This window comes from Telmatherina bonti (genome assembly GCF_933228915.1).
Source record: "Telmatherina bonti genome assembly, chromosome: 17".
Classification (NCBI taxonomy): Eukaryota; Metazoa; Chordata; class Actinopteri; order Atheriniformes; family Telmatherinidae; genus Telmatherina; species Telmatherina bonti.
The window spans coordinates 21416451-21437513 of NC_136615.1; the positions used below are offsets into that span (position 1 = coordinate 21416451).

General features: G+C 37.7%; 2 protein-coding genes across 2 annotated transcripts in view; one reads left to right on the forward strand and one right to left on the reverse strand.

Annotated features, from left to right (window-relative positions):
* Nucleotides 1-581: 581 nt before the first annotated feature.
* Nucleotides 582-1427, forward strand: rln1 (relaxin 1; the record flags this gene model as incomplete). Its single annotated transcript, XM_079256352.1, has 2 exons — nucleotides 582-777; nucleotides 1084-1427. 2 exons carry the CDS (start codon nucleotides 582-584, stop codon nucleotides 1425-1427), a joined length of 540 nt encoding a protein of 179 aa, XP_079112478.1.
* Nucleotides 1428-3896: 2469 nt separating this feature from the next.
* The window catches only part of jak2a (Janus kinase 2a), a gene marked incomplete at its 5' end in the record, with an annotated part of 23622 nt that continues 6455 nt past the window's right edge, over nucleotides 3897-21063 (reverse strand). The window contains 19 exons of the mRNA XM_079257101.1: nucleotides 3897-4268; nucleotides 4390-4503; nucleotides 4777-4894; nucleotides 5708-5880; nucleotides 5987-6111; nucleotides 8437-8626; nucleotides 9083-9216; nucleotides 9313-9463; nucleotides 9774-9925; nucleotides 10114-10252; nucleotides 10460-10587; nucleotides 13167-13254; nucleotides 13391-13525; nucleotides 14590-14711; nucleotides 15216-15402; nucleotides 15839-15950; nucleotides 16044-16201; nucleotides 18760-18879; nucleotides 18969-19263. Of these exons, the coding sequence (XP_079113227.1) occupies nucleotides 4161-4268; nucleotides 4390-4503; nucleotides 4777-4894; nucleotides 5708-5880; nucleotides 5987-6111; nucleotides 8437-8626; nucleotides 9083-9216; nucleotides 9313-9463; nucleotides 9774-9925; nucleotides 10114-10252; nucleotides 10460-10587; nucleotides 13167-13254; nucleotides 13391-13525; nucleotides 14590-14711; nucleotides 15216-15402; nucleotides 15839-15950; nucleotides 16044-16201; nucleotides 18760-18879; nucleotides 18969-19263 (2749 nt within the window). The 3' untranslated portion in view covers nucleotides 3897-4160. The remainder of the gene's footprint in view (nucleotides 4269-4389; nucleotides 4504-4776; nucleotides 4895-5707; nucleotides 5881-5986; nucleotides 6112-8436; nucleotides 8627-9082; nucleotides 9217-9312; nucleotides 9464-9773; nucleotides 9926-10113; nucleotides 10253-10459; nucleotides 10588-13166; nucleotides 13255-13390; nucleotides 13526-14589; nucleotides 14712-15215; nucleotides 15403-15838; nucleotides 15951-16043; nucleotides 16202-18759; nucleotides 18880-18968; nucleotides 19264-21063) is intronic.

Genomic DNA, 21063 nt, shown 5'->3' on the forward strand with positions numbered 1-21063 from the left:
TAAAGACCAAGCCACATTTATTAGCTTGTTGATGAAGATCTAATCCTTTCACAACTTCAATTTCTGTCTGGTAACATGCACACCATTTCCTACGTGCCTTCATGTAGTTGTTTTATGATCATTTGTATTTAGTTTTTCCACTAATATTATCTGCGTATGATGTGTGCATACTCCAATTTAATATTACTAGCACCAAAAGAAAAAATCTCTAAGTACGTCACTGCTATCAATCTAATGACGTGAGTGTGTGGTTGTTCTCGTGTGTGTGTGTCAGGAAGGGAGGGAGGCTGAAACACAGGTTGATGAGCAAACTACTGACTATAAAAGGTTGTTTCCACTGGCAAACAGAGAACCAGAAGGAAACGACAAACTGAAGAGTCCTTTTGCCATTTAAAGCTGTTTTGATTACATATCCTTTGCCCCCCCCCACCCCCGTCCCCACTAAAAAAAAAAATAGAACCAGAAGCAGGATCTGCGGCTCTGACCAGACCTGAGGTGGTACTCAGCTTGACCCACCTGCGCAACGCGAATCAGCCTCCTTCTTTAGTTAGCTGCAGCCTGAGAGAGGAAAAAACAAAAAAATGCTGTGGAGAGTGAGTCTTGCCATGACCGTGGTGTGCATCGGAGGCATATGCAGCTGTGTGAGGGCTGATTTGATGAGCAAACTCATCGTGCCCAGGGACTATGGAGTGAAACTGTGCGGGAGAGAGTTTATTAGAGCTGTCATTTTCACCTGTGGAGGCTCTCGGTGGAAACGATCCATAGATGGAGACTCAGGTGAGTTTACACTGCCGCTCTCCTACTAAGTGTTTGATGTGTGCACGGTATTTGGACAAAAACACCAGAATGAGTTTGAAATAGTGGAAAAAAGGAAAAGGAATAAAAAGAAAATGTATTTTCTGTGAAAATGTTCATTTAAATTAAACAAGACAGACATCATTAGAAACTGTTAAGCAACACAGTTAGTGAATTATTTCCTTCAAAAGAGGCATCTCTTACACCCACTCTGAATCCACAATAATCGTGTTCTTATGAGGTCAGCAAAGACACTGAACAATAATTGACGGACTCTCTGTCTTCCAGACGCCTTCCAGTGGAATTCCCGCAGTGATGTTACAGCAGAAGACAACCAGCAGACCTGGAAACAAGGCACAGCGCTTATAGACAACTCCCCTCTCTCTGTTGCCTCCTCGTACACCCTGGCAGACCTCTTGAGCCTTTACAGAAGCACAAGTGACAGCAAGCAGCCGTCTCTGAACGTCCAAACTCTGACTGGGGACAACACAGATTTAGGCACGCAGGAGGGGAACCAAGGTGCGGTCGACTGGCCCATACCAAGCAAGAAGAAGAGGAACTTTTCTCTGGGAGTGGCGGGGATGTGCTGTAACCAGGGCTGCACCAAGAATGATATTGGACGCTTGTGTTGAAGCAGGGTGGTGGAGGGAGAAGGGGTGATGACAGAGTTGTAATGGGAAGTGTAAATTCACCGGTAGATGTAGATCTTAAAGGAGGGTTAGACTACATCTGCTTTAAATATGCTCCAAAACGCTGTCACCGCTGGTCTTAATGCACTCATCGCATCAGTTCAGCTTCATCCCTTTCTGTCATGCCCTTGTCTTCATTTATATCACTTATTAGTTTTAACAAAATATATTGTTCTGTATGTATTGTAAGTCACTGTCCCTGCATACTGGAATAAATTTTCAATAATGCGTTAATATGAAATATTGAGTGGTGTCATATTGTCTCCAGAAATGAACAGCATCTGCACTTTGACCTGCACTAATAAGAACAGTGAGACAAGGCAACACAACATTATGAAACTTTAATGTAATTCAGGCTGCTGTGAACTCATGGCTGACATTACAGTCGCTCCATCATTTTCTGTCAACACCCTCAAGGTGTGCGCTACTGCCAAGACATGGATTATATTTCACACTTAAAGCAAACATCTGACCTTTAAATAACACATCATGATATATTTCTATGGTCTAAATGTTCAATTGATTACACGGTGTGGTTATGGTTTAACTGTAAAATGCCAAAAGCAAGTTTTTATTTTTATTGTTTAAAAGGAAGATTCATCGAATTTTACATTTTTCAGCCATCTCATAATATTTACATCTATTTATCCACATATTGCTCATTGGACATGAAATAAAAGGTTACATATAATAACATCTTAGGCTACATAACACATTTATCACAACAGAAAAAAAGAATAACATTTCACAATTTTCAAGCAAGTCTTCCTTTCTTTTTTCTTTTCATGCTTCACCTCTCCGACAGTTTACACATTTTGGCTCGGTAATATTGTGTCATTGTCCTTAAAGACGAACGGCAACAAGCAAAAGGCACTGAAAACACATTCTTATGGATGAATTATAACCTGCCTTCATACTGAAGTCAGGGTAGATGGGTAAACTTTGTCTTGACTATGTCACACTACCAGTGACAAAGGACATCCTGTTATATGTGTACAGACAACAATTTCAAGGTTATGTCTGAACATTCGATACTGTTACTGATCAATTACTAAGTTTTGTCTCACTAATCAGTAACAAGTATCGGTAATTATTATTACTATCTGCAGCGCTTCAATAATAAATACCCAAACACTAAGAAAGTAATGGGAGCGCGGATAGTTTTGTGGTCAATAATGCAACGCATATATACAATATTGAAATCCTCAACATATTTTGTTGACACCAACATAAATCAAGTAAGCTTTTATATAAAAAAAAATCTTGCTTGCAGCAAGATAAAGGCACCTTTTTGTTTGTTTTCACTTTCACTCCAAACATTTGTAACATTCAAAGTCATCCTGAAATAAAAAAAATCTGTTCATTGCAAAAACATAATTTGCAAAGACGTTACAGTAACTAAATTAAAAAAAAAACAAAAAAAAAACACACTCAGCAGGCTGCTACACTCAGCTCTTTAACAGACTAATGAGCAGTTACGGACGTTTTTCTGATATATTTCTTGTTTTTATTAAATAAATGGGCATTATACACGTTTTAATAAGTAGAATTAAGGTATCATTAATCAAAAACTGTGTCAATTAATCATCAGTCTCATCATCAGTAGAATAATACAGTTGCAGTTTCTCAGCAGGACCTGAAAAATCCAGAATTCTTAAATCTTGCAGATATTTTTTCAGCAGAAAAAGCTGGTCTGATGAGGTCAGGACCCCCCCCCCTAAAAAAAGCAATCAAATCAGCCTCTTTGTATATCATTTTGTATATCGTGTTAGAAGCAAACCTCATCAACATCAGGCTGACGTCTCTGAACATTTCTGCCTGTACACGTGCATGTGCACAGGCAGACGAACATACTCATATGTGATGTAAATAACAGCTTCACAAACTTACCCTTCATCCCACCAACGTCTCTGCTGTATCGCATTTGTGGCCAAGCATAGCTTCAAACTGCAGCTGGATCTCTCCTCCACACTTTTTCCAAGCCCTGATTAACTTCTGTGAGAGCGGAGATCCTTTCACACCATTGGTAGCCTAACTGAATGTGACGAGGGTCCACAATAGCAAACACACACATCAAGTTTATAAAGTTGTCTCTCTTTCTCTTGTTGCTGCAAAAAAAAAAAAACTCTGCATGCCGGAGTTCCAGCCTGGTGCAGAATGCTTTGAGCCCTCATAAAATGATGTAAACATGTAAAAGAGGAAACTATTCAGAGGAATAGTAGAAAATCAGAACCACTCATTGCTTCACCTGCTCACAATATCATCCTCAGTGTGCAAATAAGTCTTTTACAACAGCAGAAATCTGACTCCAAACCACCAGGAGAGATCTTCACCGTCTCGTTACGGACGTGCAGAACGTTTGGTTTCATTGGCCAAACAAGAACATGCGGATAAAAGTACACGATAGCTGCTGGCACAAAAGAAAACAAAAAAGGAATAAAAAAAAAATCTCAAATCATTGGAGACATTCATATGTTTGTTGGCTGTAGTGTACTCAATGATCACATCATTTGTACGTCCATGACGATCACTGAGAGAAAACCCTGATGGAAACTGAACATCTCCATCACTTCAAATGCAAACTGTGGAAGTAAAGCCAGGTAAACCACTGTCTGTGACGACAGGCTCGGCCAAGTCCCAACACCATCAAGTCAAAAGTTCAGGAATCCGTGGCTCTCATGCATCCTTGCTGTCTCGTACAGTCTCCACACGCTGGATCAAGGTCTTGAAAGTCGGCCGCAATCTTTGGTCACTGCTCCAGCACTCTGACATTATCTTGTGAATCTGCGGAAGCAAAAACATGAAAATTACTGCAAAAGAGACAAGTCACACAGATTTCAGCCACATCAACAGGGGAGGGCAGGGGGATTACAGTTGCAGCTTTTGTGGTTAAATATTTACTGACCTCCTCTGGACAGCTGTCAGGAGCAGGCAGCCTATAGCCTTGTTTCAGCAGGTCAATTAGATGATAAACAATCATCTGGCCCTGCTTCTCATTTCCCATCTTGTCCATGAACACCTGCAAGACAGATATTTGGCCTTAGAAAATGCAGTTTCATAAACATTAATTGTGTAAAAAAAGTCCACATTTTGTTTGAATACGTCCGTCTGCAACAGATCTATATCAGATTCTTTCAACTACAAAGTCATTACACAACAATTACTCAGTTCAGGTACATCAATGAATGACAAAACAGTCAAATGGAAAAACATGGTTACATAAGTGGATCTAAATGTGTAAATTAAAAAGAATAGTTTAACAAAAAAAAAAAAACAGTGAGAGGTGCTGTACCGCTGGCGGGCTGCAGTTCTTGTCGCTGTATGTGAAGAGTTCATAAAGGACGACGCCAAAACTCCAAACATCTGACGCCACTGAGAACTTACTCTCTGCCAGAGACTCCGGTGCATACCTGGAAAATGCCACAGAACACATGAATATATGCAGTACTTAAGCACTACCTCCTCACTTCTTTCTATGTCCCCACCAAGGAGACAGACTTTAAAGGTGGAGTATGTAAGATTTTCAATATTTTCAAAATAAATTAACTAAAAAATAACTACAATCATAATTAGAAAGTTTTTTTAAACATGTAGGTTCCAGTCTGTCCATATTTGATGTGTTATTAAATTACAAGTTTAATTAATGACAAAGACCCTTCTTAAATGTTTGCCTACCAGTAAAAGAAAAGTGCTTTTTGTCATTTATCATTAATTAAACTTGTAATTTAATAACGCATCAAATATGGACAGACTGGAACCTACATCTAATTATGATTGTAGTTATTTTATTAGTTAATTTATTTTGAAAATATTGAAAATCTTACACACTCTACCTTTAAGTGTGTGTGGCTTTTTTTGATTGGTTTCTCGCAAAACACAGCTACCTTGCACAAGAACAAAAGAATTTTAAAAATATATTCAAGATCTTTAAGAGTGATCTAATAAATAAAAAACATTACTGCGATGATGATCAGTCAAGAGCACTGGACTGAAAATGTATGAAATACAATAATAATAACAAAACAACAGCTAACTGTAAGCAACTGTAAAGCAATAAGATGTTTGCACAGTAATGTGCATGTTTTTAAAGATGCCAAACAAAATTAAATATAACTGAAATCACCCGAAAGTCACCAAAAAGAGAAAGAAGTGTTCCTTCTTTTTATTAAAAGAAGAAAATTTAAAAAAATAAAATAAATAGAAACGAGCAGCATGGTCCTCACCAAAAGATGGGACTTTCTCCAGGTTCACGGACGGTGTAATAGTCTTTGTCCTGAGGCAGCATCTTGGTCAGACCAAAGTCCCCGATCTTCACCCTCATCTCACTCTCCACCAGGATGTTTCTCGTGGCCAGGTCTCTGTGAATGTAACGCTTAGTACCAAGGTAGTCCATGCCCTGAAAGAAGTTCAGTACAAGGGCATTTCAAGACGTTTGCAACTGCTTCACCTGCATGAACAGTACAGATGTAGAAGTCTGTGTTCATCAAGCGCCACAGTGTTACCTTGCAAATCTGTGAAGCATAGTGCAGCAGTTTCTTGGAGTCAAAGAGGTCCTTATGTTTGACGAGATAGTCTCTCAAGCTGCCGAAGGGGAGATACTCCATGATCAGTCGGAGGTTTCTTCGTCCTGCAGACAGAAAGAAGTCAAATGCTGATGCTTTGCTTGAAGTGGCGTTTGTGAAAAGAAAAATACAGTATTTGGTTTATCTAACCAAGGTGGCACACGTGTAAAAAGCCCTGCGGACTGCAAACAAGCTGCAGGATAAACAAGTTCAGGGTTTGGATACATCATGCAAAATATTTTACTGCTCTTAATTGTATTAATATTTATTGCTGTTTTGAAAATAGTCTATTTAAAATAAATGTTTTTAAAATTACATACATGATTATTTAGCCATCTATAAAAACATTTAGTGTTTTAACACTTCATTTGATATTTCATATTTAAAAAGTATTATTAAGACGCTGCAATGAAAAATATATCTGAATCAGCTAGCTATAAAATTTATAGTGGTCAGTCACTGCATCAACTATGGCAAATGCCAAAATTCAACTAAAGAAATACAATTACAACAAATCAAAGTCAAAGTATAAAATCCAAGTCAGTGATTAAATGAAATGTAAACATTTATAAATATCCTAATAGTGAATTGGGAATTGAGAAATAGCGTATATCCTAGCAAAATTAAAATGTGTTTTTATTCAATAAATAAACTTTATTTACAATTACAAATCCAATATAAAAAAAAGTTTTTCTTATTTATTAATTTAATCTATAGCAGTGGTTTAAACTATTTAGGGCCCCTAAAATAAAACCTTCTTGTCATGACCTTGAATGTTTATGACTAGATCAGTGCATAAGTTGACTTTCTCTTGTTTTCCTCTAATATTTATACATTTGAAATGGGTTTTAGATACCAGAGAAGATGGGAATACTCTACTTTAGCTTGTGTTTTATCCACTCACATCACAAACCAACTCACTTATACTGTGAGCTACAAGGTTTACAGCAGACAAGCGAAGCTTTTCCTTTAAATCTCCCCTTTTTTCTTTTTCAGACCTTTTGTTGTCAGAACTCTGGTGAATCTGGTGCAAGTTTTGGTTTTTATTTGGATTCTTTCCCAAACTGACTGAAAATCAACTTGGGCCTATCTGAATAAATTCATTTGACATTTTTAGGAAAGTGTGCATCTGCCTATCAGGTCCCAGAGCTGAAGGTGTGCATTAGAGAGAAAAGCACATCGGTAATATCTGTGAAGCGTGGCTATGTCATGACACAGATCTGGTAAAAGGCAACAGAACATTTCTGGAGCAATGAAGCATCCGTTATTCTAAAATGGAGGATGCTTGAAACCACAAATAGACTTTACAACATTTTGTTGCCAAACTGGATGAACAGAGATTAGGAAAACCAGCAGTCAAGTGGTCACAATTTCTCATTATTGTACATTAAAATTGTGTACATTTCTTTGGTAAACTGCTTGTTTTAAATTATCTTTATGAATATATTGGATTTGATTTAAATGGACGAGTGAAAACTTGCTTAGAATTAGTTTAAACACAAGAAGATCCTCTGAGCTAATGGAAAAACAAACATTTGACTGCATTTCCAAATACATTTCAACAACACAAGAACTTTAAAGAAACCACCATGAAAACACTGAGGAAAACTCTGTGAAATTGTTAAAGTGACCCAGCCAGATCCCAGACTTGAGTCACTACAGAGACTTAGTAATGATGCTCTGACTCCCTCCATCCATTCTGGTTAAGCCTAAACGGAGCTTTCAACCAGAATGGGAGAAACCTCACAGAGAAGTCAAGCTTGCAGGACTTTTACAACTGCAACAAAGTTGCTTTAGCCAAGTATTAAGTGCAGCATCCAAACAATTTAATAGTCACTTCATCATAAATAAACATAAGACTCAATACAGTTCAAAAGAATCAGAAAGGTTCATGATCTGGTTTTAAATACAACCAATAACTTAAGCTGCCAAAAGAGTCTACAGTGGATGTTCTGTCCATCCATTCAGGTTTACAAACCAGTCAGAAACATCACAGCTGCAATGCAACCTCTTGAGCCCACAACCGAACTACCAGTCTATGAATCAGCGTGCTGCCAAACATTGACAGTAATCCTGTAAACCGAGACTAGAGAACAGGCTGTTTCCTTTTATGTAAACTAGGTCCTGTGTTTGTACTTGTATTTGTTTTGTTTTTGCATATTTGTGTCTTTACTCTATTACAATTATTCATGTGGTCATTGTAAAATAATGTGAATATATTGTATGGCAGCATGCCGGGTAGACTCCAGGAAGACTAGCTGTTTTAAACAACTAATGGAGATGTGAATAAATGAATGAATGTACCACAAAAAAGAGTCAGCCTAAAATGATCAAAACCTTGATCAGGGTTGTGTAATAGTTTCACGTTACACATGTAATTACGCTCATACCTGCACTGTAGCAAACTCCCTTGTATTTCACAATGTTTTCATGATGAAGAGATTTGAGGATCTCAATTTCCCGCTCAAAGTCCTGGAGATGCTCAGCTGTGCTGTGCTGCAGTTTCTTCACAGCCACCACCTCCCCTGTGCTGTCCTGCAGGGGGTCGTACCTGCACATCTCCACACTGCCAAAGTTTCCCTGAAGGGAGAAAAAATATTTTAAAAACAAACACACAGGCTTTGAGCAAACATGGTGTAAACACATTAAATATGATCATCGGTACATAATGATGCTTTTCCATGAACTTAAATGGAACTGATGGGTTTTTCAGACATAATTATGAGAATATCTGTTGAGTCAGAAGAAACGGATGTTTAGCTTTGGAAATATGTTTCTCTCTGCTCATCATAACTTATCTGAAATTGTATTTCCATCAACCATTAAAGACATTTACACTGAGACAAGGAGGCATGGGGAAGATTGATGAATTCTTCACTAATTTTACTTCCCCGTCTTACACAGAAAATGTCTGCACAATGAAATTACCACCATTGATACTGTATCAGATTAAGAGAGAAATAAGCCTGGATGGATTATATCTGTATATTTTGAGTTTGAATGTTTAGACAGAAAGTTTGCCTGTGTCAAGCTTACTTTTCCCAACTGCTTGAGGAAGATGAGATGCCGCTCCTCAAAATGAGCAGGCTCTTGGCTCTCAAAAGCCCAGGGGAAGCCAAAGCCTCGCGTCCTGTTGGGCACCATGTCACTCTCCACCAGAAGCTCATAGTCTGCAACATCATATTGTCAGAAAAATGAGATAAAATCCTCAATGACAAATGTGTGGGCCTGGTGTGTAATATATTTGCATCAGCTGCTGACTCTACCTGGAGTGAAAAGACTGTTGAGATCTCTGATAACTGCTCTGAAGGAGGGTCGGTGTGAAGGCTCGTAATCCATGCAGCTGTTTATCAGATTGGCGAGCTCTGTCCACTTGGGAGCCGGCAGCTGGTGTCTGTCCTCATAAAAGAGGTTTTTCTACACATTTAAAGAGGAAAATTTACAACCGGAGTGTTTTTAATTTTGGTTGTTAAAAAAACAAAAAAACAAACAAAAAAAAAAACTAAATCAAAATACCAGTTAAATAACTTCTCGTATTTTTGCAACATAATGCATCAAGTTTACACTTTCAGATGTAAATTTGTGCTTTTTATTAATGAACATTTAATATCCCTTTCTTGAATCAATTCAGAATAATCAATATCCACACTTTCTCAGACTGTAGTGTTCATTCCTAAAAACAATCAAACATTCAACATTAATCTGTGTTTTCGTGGTTTTGTGTGACCTTTGAGCAGTCCAAGGTGCTGAGTGGTTTTTCTCCCCCACTGCAAATCTCCCAAAGAGTGGTCCCAAATCCCCACTTGTCTGTGGCTAAACTCAGATTTCGGGGGTTTTCAATGCACTCGGGGGGTACCCACGGTATGCGCTCCACCAGAACTGTTGGACAGAGTTACAGGAGCAGACAGAAGTGAGAGAAAGAAAAGCGAAGGCAACCACAGTGTGTGATGTAGCTAACAAAGAATCAAATCAGGCCAAAGTAACGCTGGTGAATTTTATTCCCACATGGCATCACACAGCTGTGACGTACAAGCCCTCAGGACGGCACACAGAGCTGGGTTTCTCACCTTCTCTGGGCAGCACAGTGATGCTGATACCAGGGTCACTGAGCTTGATGAAAGGCAGACTGCCTGTCTTCCGATCCTCCTCTCTGATCAGGAGGACGTTTTTGGCACAAACATTTCCATGAATGAGGTTTTTTTCTTCCTGTGTTGTAATATAACAGATCATATAGACTTAAATGGTGCAAGGAAATCCTAAATATGTTCTAACAAAATACTGTCTCTGTTAGATTAAACTAGTTTTTTTGTTCTTACACCGGGGTGGATTTTTGCCTTTTTGAATTACATGTTATAATACTGTGTTATAATACTGTCTCTGTTTTCACAGGAGTGAAAATTGATGAAGTCTTACCAGGTAATGCATCGCCCAGGCTAGCTGCTTGGCCACTTCTAGCTTCCAGGTGATGTTAACACAAGTCTTTTTCTTCTTCAGGTAGATGTCCAGAGACCCAAATTTACCATATTCCTGCACCATCATGTCTGAGACAGGAATAAAAAAGAAAAATGTCACTTCAAATAAGTCATTTTTTCCCCTTTTACTTCAATTTAAACAGGAACTCTTTTTCCTGAAAGACTTAAATCAGCTTGTCTTTAGTTCCTCAGATTTCCTGTAGGTAGTCCGGTGGTAAATAGCAGTTTGAAACATGTTCTCCACCCATTAATTCAATAAGCCTTGTCTTTCCATCACTTCAACACAGAACAAGCTGTTAATGAACACAAATCTTACTTTAGTTTCTGTGCACTGAATAAGGCCACTAATGCAGTACACACTGCGGAAGAAAACTTTTGAAACACTTTAAAGTTTCCCATATTTTAAGGATTCATCTTAAAATATATTTAAAGCTTAACATCTCCATCTGCACAATTAAACAATAAATTTACCACAAAAGAAAATGCACACTTCTTTGTGTGCATCTCAAGGTTGATGGGGTGTTAGGGTAAAAACAAGGTCGAATGGGCATGGGAAGTGTGTATAGACCAGCAAGACTAGTGTGTGTCCAGACAAAGGTCTGGGAAAAGACACAAGAAAATATTTGTAGCAGTCTGTAGTGACATTTAGGGTGAGAACGATTGAGAGACAAGTCAGGCTAGATGGAAAGATAACTGGAGCAGAGTATAAATTATTCCTAAAAGAAACCCTTTTCTAGAGTGCTGAGGATCTACAGGGACACTCACAGCAGGAGAGTTGTGGACTTCCTTAAAATTTAACACCTTCCTTTGTTTTTTTCTTCTAACTGCACTTAACTCAAGTGGACCAAACCACCTGGACAATGTAGCATAATTAAAACGACCCGCTACGGGGTGATGTTTCTGCAAAAACACAGATTTTCAGGTATAAACAACAGATTAAATATCACGGGTATGGACGCAAGTGGACATTTATTCAGTGCGAGCGGGTCGCGGGATGTTTTTTTTCCCCTTTCTCCTTTATTTCCTTCTTTTCTTTTATGAACATGACAAGTGTTTTACTGATCAGGCGCAGGGGTCGCCTTTATTGTGAACCCTTGCAGAGTATTTCCAACCCTTCCACTTACTGTGAGGACTGATTTCTTCGCTGCAGGTTATGTGATTCAGGAACAGAAAACACAGCTGAAAGCAGGGATGGAGGAAGATATCTGGTTTCTGCAGCATTCTAACAATCAAATGAACAAAGCCCCCAAGTAGCAAAATAACAGACTAAACGAAGGTGGTGTGGTGGTTTAGAGGAATATTACACAAGTTAAAAAAAAATCTTAAGAGCAAGTTCTGCTGCAAGTAAACCTTTAAATATATTTACTGTGGTTTTGCCTTTTCCTTTTTTATTGTAAATGACAACATTCATCACATTAAATATAAGAATGAATAAAGAAACGTAATGAAATGAAGGGCGGCACAAGGTTGTGTTTACAATTAGGCTACTTAATGTTAACGTGCGGGTCGGGTCGCGAGTTAAACATTAACTGGTCGGGTCAGGTCCAGATTTCCATAGGAGTTGTTAAAGTGTTGGGTTGAGTCGTCGTAACAGGGCCATACAGGACTCTTGGGTTCCTAATTTTATGGTGGTGTGGAGAACCTACATTTTCTGGATTTACTCTTCTCACCTGCTGCTTCTTGATGCTTCATTATGGTTGGAATACGTCACTTTTTTTTTTGGTCACTTGATAGTTTGTTTGCAAGTGAACCAAGACCCCCAGCGTCCAAGCAGATCACATTTCACGTATTTGATCCACATCAGAGTGCAGTTGGTGTCAATTATGAACAGCTAACTGTTAATTTACTTAATAAACAAGAGACGTGGAAAAAATGGGCCCCCTTTATGAATTTTATAAAAAGAAAATTAAAGTATAATGAATAATTGAGGGAATATTGCAACGAGGGGTTTAATGTTTATGAGATGAATATAAGAATGAGAAATATAATATGGATATTGATGTATGTGGTATATGTAGACTAAAGCCCATATCTACAGAGGCCAGAAAGTGACTGTGCCACCAGCACACCTCATCTAACCCAAGTGGACGTGAAAGATTCTCTAATCCTCTGGGATTATTGCTAAGCACATGTAAATCTGCTGCTTATACTAAGTATTAAGGAAAGAATCTGAGTACTTCCATGCTCTGCAACTATGATCACAGCGTGTGCAGACTGATGAGAACATTACATGAGTTTTACATAAACTATGGAAAAGTTGAACAGAGGAGAAACTTACATGAACTGTGAAATGCTAAAAATTCTCTGTTTTACATGTTTGTTTTTAAGTTGTAGTTTTTTAATTATTGTTTTTATTCTTTTTTTTTTTGCCAATTGTTGCCTTAAATCTGGGGATGAATGTGTGCAATTCCAGGTACACTACAGATAAAGACTGCACTGGCCTTCGGTGACTGGTTGATTCATGGAGTTTAATCTGGTCACAGCAGGACAGGGTCAGCAGGTCAGAAAGCTTATGTTTTCTGTGACTGTTTTAGGAGACTACCGGGATGTTGTCTTCATTAATCACCAATGTTCTGTGTAGCCACCATCTGTATTTTTCTTTTTTTGGAAACTATTGCTGCTCGTGGGACTGTGTGTTGTGCCCTTACTCTCATCGCTGCAAACACACACGCCATAGTTGAGAAGCAAATGCTTGTGGGAGAGCTGGCTCATCATGCTGGCTGCCTCAAAAAAAGACTGTGAGGAAGAAAATGACAAAAAGAGAGCTGTAATTTGAGCCCATTAGTCTAATTACATGTATATTCTATTTATCTTGTCTTTCTCTTATTTCAATCCATCATCTTTGGCTTATTCATTCAGTCAAGATGCAAACCTCGGAGTAATTGCGATGAGCCTTGTCCAGAATCTTGATGACAACGTCGATCTGATGCATCTCTCCATAATCTCCCAGCTCTTTCCTCACACCGCAAAAGATCTTGGTAAACGTTCCTTGGCCCAGACTTTCATTCTGAAACAGTTTTAATGTTGTCATTAAACTAGGAGAACAAGGGAGAATGCATTTTTCAGACTTTAGACTACTGACCAATGAGAAAATTAATTATTAAATAACTGGAGACTAAAAATGTGCAAAAATATAATTTAGTAATATAAGACACTGTGTTTTCATATAATTGAGTTGAAAAAAGAAAAAAACAAACAAACAAATTGGTCCTGGACAAATTAGTGCACTTTTCTGTTGAACAGTGGGACAAAATACCTGTCAAAAGGTGCAGAAGTCTGACTGAGAGGAAAAGAAACACCTGACTGTAGCAGAAACATTAAAGGATTGTTCAACAAAATTTTAGTTTATGAGTGATTTAATATGTAATAAATTATCTTATTTGTTTAATTTTTAAAAAAAATATTTCCATTGAACCAGAATTAGAAAATAATGTAATGATTTTCATAAAATATTTATTATCACTTTAGTCAATTTCAGCCTATTTTACAGGCAGCTGTTTTTTTCCTCCTTCAATGAAAGGGTATGAATAAATATGAGCACAACTGTAGGCATACACAGCACATTTACCAAACTTGGTCTAAGCCTGCAAGACTCCAAATGATGCAAGGCAACAGCAGACAGTCTTTGTTAGGAGGTTCATAGTTATCTGTGGAAAGCTCAGTCACTATGCAGGAATTCTCCTTGTCTGCTAAAATGTTTTGCGTGCTCACCCATATACACAACCTTAAAATAAATTAATACATTTCTTTGACTTCAAAGAAGTCTGAATTCCATTATTTACTTTGGCTGTGCATTTAAAGCTCTGTCGCGTTAAAAGAAAAGGGAACTGACCACTGAAATATTCAGTTTATATCCAGAGTTACTGCCCTGTAAATCTACAGCTAATAATTTCTTCTTTTAAATACTATTTAATATTTGCCAAAACAAAATGTAACATCCAAAATAAACAAGTAAAAACACATTTCCCACGTCATCAAATGGACTGACACAAAATGCAAACAATGGATAAATGCATGCTTGTGTTTTGATGGGAAAAATTGAAGCAGGATGTCATTTAAGTTTTGTCTTACAAAGATCAGGTCTTCTTTGCGTATCTTGTGGAAAACCATCTGGCTGATGTGTTTCTGGAGCGAGGGAGACAGAAGGACTTCTGCTCCTTGATTATTTCTGCACACTAACAGGTTGGATTTGTCTGAAAAGAATTAAAGACAGACAGTATTTAGACCATCAGTCATATCTTATTATTACATAATTAAATGACTGCATTAGCATAAATAAAATCTTTATAGTGGGTGCTTCTAAAAGCAACAAGATTTAAAGCTTTGGGAAGTAGCAATATAAATATGAAAATAACTTACAGACAGCATCTCTAATGTTCATGATCCTTTTCATTGATATTACTGTCACTTAAAATAAAAGTCCACTATGTGGTTTGCAGCTTGCACAATCTGAGTTTTGAATATCAATATTCCCACACATTAATGTGTGACATTTGTAACAACTCTACTCAACATTTTCCACCAAATCCAGGTTAAAATAGGAGTTCATCCATATAACAAGTAAAGGATGTTGTAGATTATTCATATTTTCCTTGTGGATTACTGCTATCATGAGTAATAATTCCAATTTCATTGGCTCAGTCATGTTACAGAGTCCCTATGGCTTTGTGTGACATTGTGTGAATTTGAACACTGACCTCTCGGACAGGGTGGGCAACACCTGTTCAGCTGAAATGTGTACCCATCGGTGCGAAGTGCCTCCTTCTGGTAGCAATACATAAGTTCCTTGAGTGAACCAAAGCTCCTCTTGGCACCACTCAGAATATACTCTCCTGATTCTGTCTTCAGAATCTGACAGTGTTTATATTCCACCTTAGCTTCATACTGAAAGTCAAACACACACACACACACAAACAACACTGTCATCATTACTGTTACTAATGTCAATGTAGGTGCAGATAAGACATGTAAGACACATGCAGTTTGTCTTGGTGATGCCACAGAAATCAAATCCTACTGCTCCCTCTTGTGGTTAAAAGTATGTGAAGTACAAAGGAAGAAGAGAATGAAAGGCCTGCATGATGAGAAGTCAATGAACAAATACATTTTGTTCACCAGTGTATATAGCCGCAGTTTCAAAACAGTGATGCAAAACTTAATGCAACTCTAAATGTCTCCCTTCCTCTTTTCCAGAAGCATTTTTACATCAGTCTTTAATGAATGAGATCATTTTGTTTGCATGCTTTTTATGGTCTGAAGAATCCCTTAACGATGCATCATTTCCCAACACTGAAGACAATCCAACAGGAAATGTTCTTACCCCAACCACAAAAGACATGAAGAATTTGTCATAGTCCCTGGGGCTGCAGCGAAGGATGTACAAGCCTTGGTAGTTACCCGATCGACGCAGCTTACTGATAGTAAAATCCATCCTGTGATCAACAGAATGTGCTTTTGTTAGTTTGTGGATGTACATGCAAAGCAATGTGTGCTGTGTTTTACTTGTGTGTGAGTGTGATACTCACGAAACAGGGCCATGGCAGTAGCTCTGAATGCACTCAAGAAGTCTTGGCGGGGCTACTTCTTTACACAGGTAATGATGGGGATTGGCAACTAGTCTGTAATACCCATCAACCAGCGATACAAATGAGAGCGCCTCTGAAAGCGAATGAAACTCCAGCTCCTTGTGGTCCAAATACATAAAAGGGAACAGCAAGAAGTCCAGTTACGGACAAAAATAAATCATTCTGTCAATGATTTTAAAATTAGATCAGTTTCGTACGATGTCATTTCCTTAGCTAGGTTATTATTTTTTTAGGAACTGGTTTATATAAATAAAACATCGTGATAATTTGGTTTAAACTGATTTGTCTGTAAAATTCCCTGAGATGATGATTTAAACTGACACAATACACGTAAAGTTGAATTGAATTGCGTAAATGTGAAATCTTAAGCCTTGTACAAGACAAAGGTTAAACTATAAAGCAAACTAAACTCCAGCTGTGACTGTAAAAAATGCATGTAAAGTTAAACTGCTCATCTCTGCATCTTAAACAAGAAACCATGAGAGAGTTATTGGTGGGAAATCATTTATACGCAGCTTTTATTATAATGTGAGTTATTTAACTTTTTTATATTGGGTAAATAAAATTGAAGTATGTTATGTAAAAATATCACCACATTTGTTGTCCTTCCCAAACCCAAGTTTTTATACATTTAGCTAAAACAGAGGTCTGTAACCTGCAGATTCTACCAGATTCAATCCTTTAATTTAGGGGTACTCAGTTTGGTCTTCCAAGGGCCACAATCCAGCAGGTTTTCCAGACACTCCTGCTTCAACACACCTGAATCACATTAAATGGATCAAACAGCCTATCAGGTTCTCTACAGTGACTTATTGCTTCGGACGTATTGGAGCAAGGATACATAGAAACCTGCTGGACCGTGGCCCACATAGTACCAAAATGAGTACATCTGCATCTTCTACTTTGTCTAAGTCTGTAAAAATCTGTTTCTGCATTAATTTCCAACAAAGCTGGCTTTACATGTATGCTTAATTTGTGGTGTGAAATTAGCAAATAACAAAACATGTTATGTTGAAAGACAATGACACAGCAAAAACACTTCATTTGCTGGGAAGCTGGAGCTTAGCCATTAAAATATCTAAACATCTACTCTTGAACTTAAAAACTAACATGAAAAATTCCGAAACTTCAAAATGTGTCACCCTTCAAAGACTATCAAGGATAGTATCATTGAATTAATGACAAACAGCCGAACTCAGCAAACGTATTCAGGGCCAGCAGACTCTGTCACCTGTAACAGGTCGGCCAATGCAGACAATAATGAGCTGACAGGATTGTGTAGGTAAATGAAGTCTGATGGTGCACAGGTTTGGCACTTTCTTTTGTCATGACGCATAAAATGTAATTCAAGTTTTAAGATTTCGGTAATAGAATTAGGTTTAAGAGTTAAATATGTTATTTGTTGGGACAGGTGGTAAAAAAGACTATTATTAGTAAACACTGCAGACCCTGAGCCTAAACCTAACTAAAGCACTTGTAACCCAAATTAGTTAATCAGTAATCCAACTCTAAAGTGATCAGCAGATCAGTCTGGTGCAGAGCGGTAATGTTTTTAAACCTGGTTTCCTGGCTTCTAACAAGTACAATAAAGATAGGAAGACAGCTATTTAAAATTTTCCTGTGATCATGAACAGTATCATCATTAATAATAGTATTATGCTGCACGTAAATGATTGTGGTGCATCACCACAGCAAAATAAAAGTTACCATGCATTCAGGATTATGATTTGTTTTCAAGTGTAACAAATGTATATTATATGGTATGAATGAATCCATATGAACATAAAGACTATAATAGCGTACATTTACAGACCAAAATAAGAGTGTAAGATTGTACTCAGGAAATGCTCTGCAAATAACTTAACTCTGAAAAAAGAACACTGGGGTCTCAACTTCCTGTCTGGTTCTACTGCAGCTCACTCAAGTGCAGAAAGAGGTGACAGAGTGGAAAAAAAGCTTGTGATTTACTCCATGAGAAACAAGAACTGTAATGTTGTTCTCGAGGTCGCAAGAACAAGAAAAAAGTATGTTTTGGTCCAGTCAATTCCTTTTTTTCCTCAACAACCTGGTTGTTTCATATTTAACGTAAAAGCTTTCCTCCATAGCAGGGTGGGGTTGTGCACATGCTGGTGTCCGTGTCTTTATTTACTAAATCTTTATTTACATTTTCATACTTTCTCACCACCTCGATCAGCTGCTCAGTAAAACTGTCCGTTCAACCTGCATCAGTTACGGTAACATTTCAAAAACCAGAACGATACTGGGTAGTTTTAACGAGTCACTATTTACAAACCCGAAGGAGAGAGTCCGGTTACGTAAGACACTGGAGTTGTTTGCTCTTCCTGATTTATTATGACTTTCTGTCCTCAAGTTCTGAGGAATAGAAGTGATTTATGAGCAAATATAACATTAAAAAAATGTTCCCAACATTACCTGCATCTTATTACTGATGTGAAGGAATAAAAAAAAATCGCTGCCTGTTTGCTAAATAGTCAGAAGTAGTGGAGGAGACTAATGGTGTAGGTAAGTTTTGATGGTGTTTTGTTTTTTTTCCAGTGGTTTTTGGGCATGGGCACTTCCAAGCAGTTTTAAAAAATTCATGAAGGAAAGCCTGAATTTAGTAATATCAGTACAGTAGTAGAATCAGGTACTATACCAGCATCTGGTTGTCCTGCCGGGTGAGGGAAACTATGCGGCTCTCTGCTGAGCCTTCCTTATTGCCTTGTTTGATGCTGATGTCAATCACCTCTGGGAAATCACAGTAACTCTGGAGCTCCTGAAGAGAAAAAGAAGTACGACTAAGCAGTTTGTTTTTTTTTTTTCTCTATTTTTGCTAAGTAATATAAAATTTCTCCTGGTATTCACCTCATCTGCTCCTTCCTCAGCCTTCCCTTTAGACCATTGGATTCCCTTGTTGCCCATGACAACGATGGTAACCTCTTGTGAGGAGAGGTCAACGACCTGAAAGCGCTCAGAGTAGAGAGAGGGCAGCAGCATCTCCAGACTCATCAGGTATTTGAGCTTGAGGTTACAAACAGTGGCCTTGCAGTCGCTGAACTGCCGGATGAACTTTCTGAAGCGATAACGGATTCTCTTTCGAGTCAACAGGTTATATTCCTGGATGCGGCTTCGCATGCATCTAGGCAGGTAAGACTTGTAGCTAAAAGAAAAAGAGGAGGGTGGGGTAAGAGTTGTGGTTGGTGGAAATAAAAGAAAAAGGGGATAAAGTCGGTTTAGCAAACACAAGCACTCCAGCAAGGAGACTCAATCCATTTCATAACAACGATTAAAAAAAATAATAATAATAATCACAGATTATTTAAATATAAAAGATCAATATTTCAAATAATAACAAAACACAGAAGATGAAATATTCAGATCCATTTTAGGAAAACACACATCATGAAACTGTTCATGATGTGTGTAAAGTATGATGTTTTTATAGTCCCAAATGCACACCAGCAGATAGCTGCTAATATTTCCTTGTTTTAAAGGTAAAAAAGGGGCATCACATGCATATAATAAAATCAAAGTTTATTGTCTCTATAAAAAACCAGGCAAAGCACAAACAACAAAGCATGAAAACCACATGAGATCTATTGTGGGGTGTACAGATGTTCTGATTTGCAAAACAACTCATTCGAACCTCTTCTTCACAAGCCCCATTTTTTCTTCCTCCTTTCTGAAATTACATATCCAAACTAAGTATATCTTAACAACTGCAAATACTATACTGATAATCCTGTTCTCAAAATAAATCTGAAACACGTAAGATTCTGCAAAAGTGTCTGAATTAAAATATATGTTTCTTTTTTATTTGAGTAATTTTGCCTGGAATAAATGGTTATTTCCTCCTGAAGGAAAACTGCATTACTTTCACTGAATACCAGAGGAAAGTGGCCCTGTTTATCTAGGAAAACTTAATGTCTGATGAGTAGCTCTGCACACTCAAAAATAGAGGTACCAGCTTGTACCTAAAAAGGTACAAATGCTTGTCACTGGGGGTGTACTCTTTTGAGAGACATTTCTGTAACCTTCAGTTCTGGTCTATTTTTGTACCTTATCAAGTTCAACCTTACCTTATCAAGTTATGTTTTTTTATGTTTTCACAGAATTAGGCCTGGTCCATGCAACTTAGCAATATTATCTTATCTTTAATCTAGAAATAATCTTCAAAAACTCCAAATATTGACCAGCCATACACTTAGTTTGCAGCATCTGACCTTCATTGTCTGGTCTAGTAAATGACTGTTAAGTAGTACTACTGTCATCACTTAACTCTGCTCTAGTTTGTAACATTACAGCCATTAACATTACATTTTTCAATGCTGCCGGTACCCTTATGGTCGAAATGGTACAAATTTGTACTTTATGTCACTTTGAACCCTTTTTCGTACTCTGAAGGTGTGCTTCTGGTCTCTTAAAGACCAATATTGTACTTTTGAGAGAACATTTCTTTAAAATGTACCTTTAGGTACAGAAATGTCCTTATCTTGTACCTCTATTTTTGAGAGTGTGCCAAAAGAAGCTGAAAAGGTAAACTTGAGAAGTTTTAGTAGAAGTCTTACGAAGGTAACCATTTTAGAAACTCATCAGTCGAAGTTGATGATCAGCTTTTCTCCTTATGCCTGTCAAGAGAGAAGAGGGATAACCCTCGAATTCACCTTAGAAACACCATGAAGACCCAGAAAGAAGTGGATCCTTGCATAATATACATATCAGAGAAAGAGCTATAAAGCCTCCCTCGTCTTCATAGAAACTACCAGAACCACCATAATTCATTTCAATTGTAGAGCATTCATTGTAGAGCACATTGCAGTTTTTTGAGGTAGAATTAAAACTTTACAGCACAGCAGAAAAAGACATGACTTAAGAGTTGGTCATTTTTATCTTCAGCTGTTAGCTTTTAGTTTTTGTCGGACAGACGTGTGACAACACAGACGTGTTTATGACCAGAGGT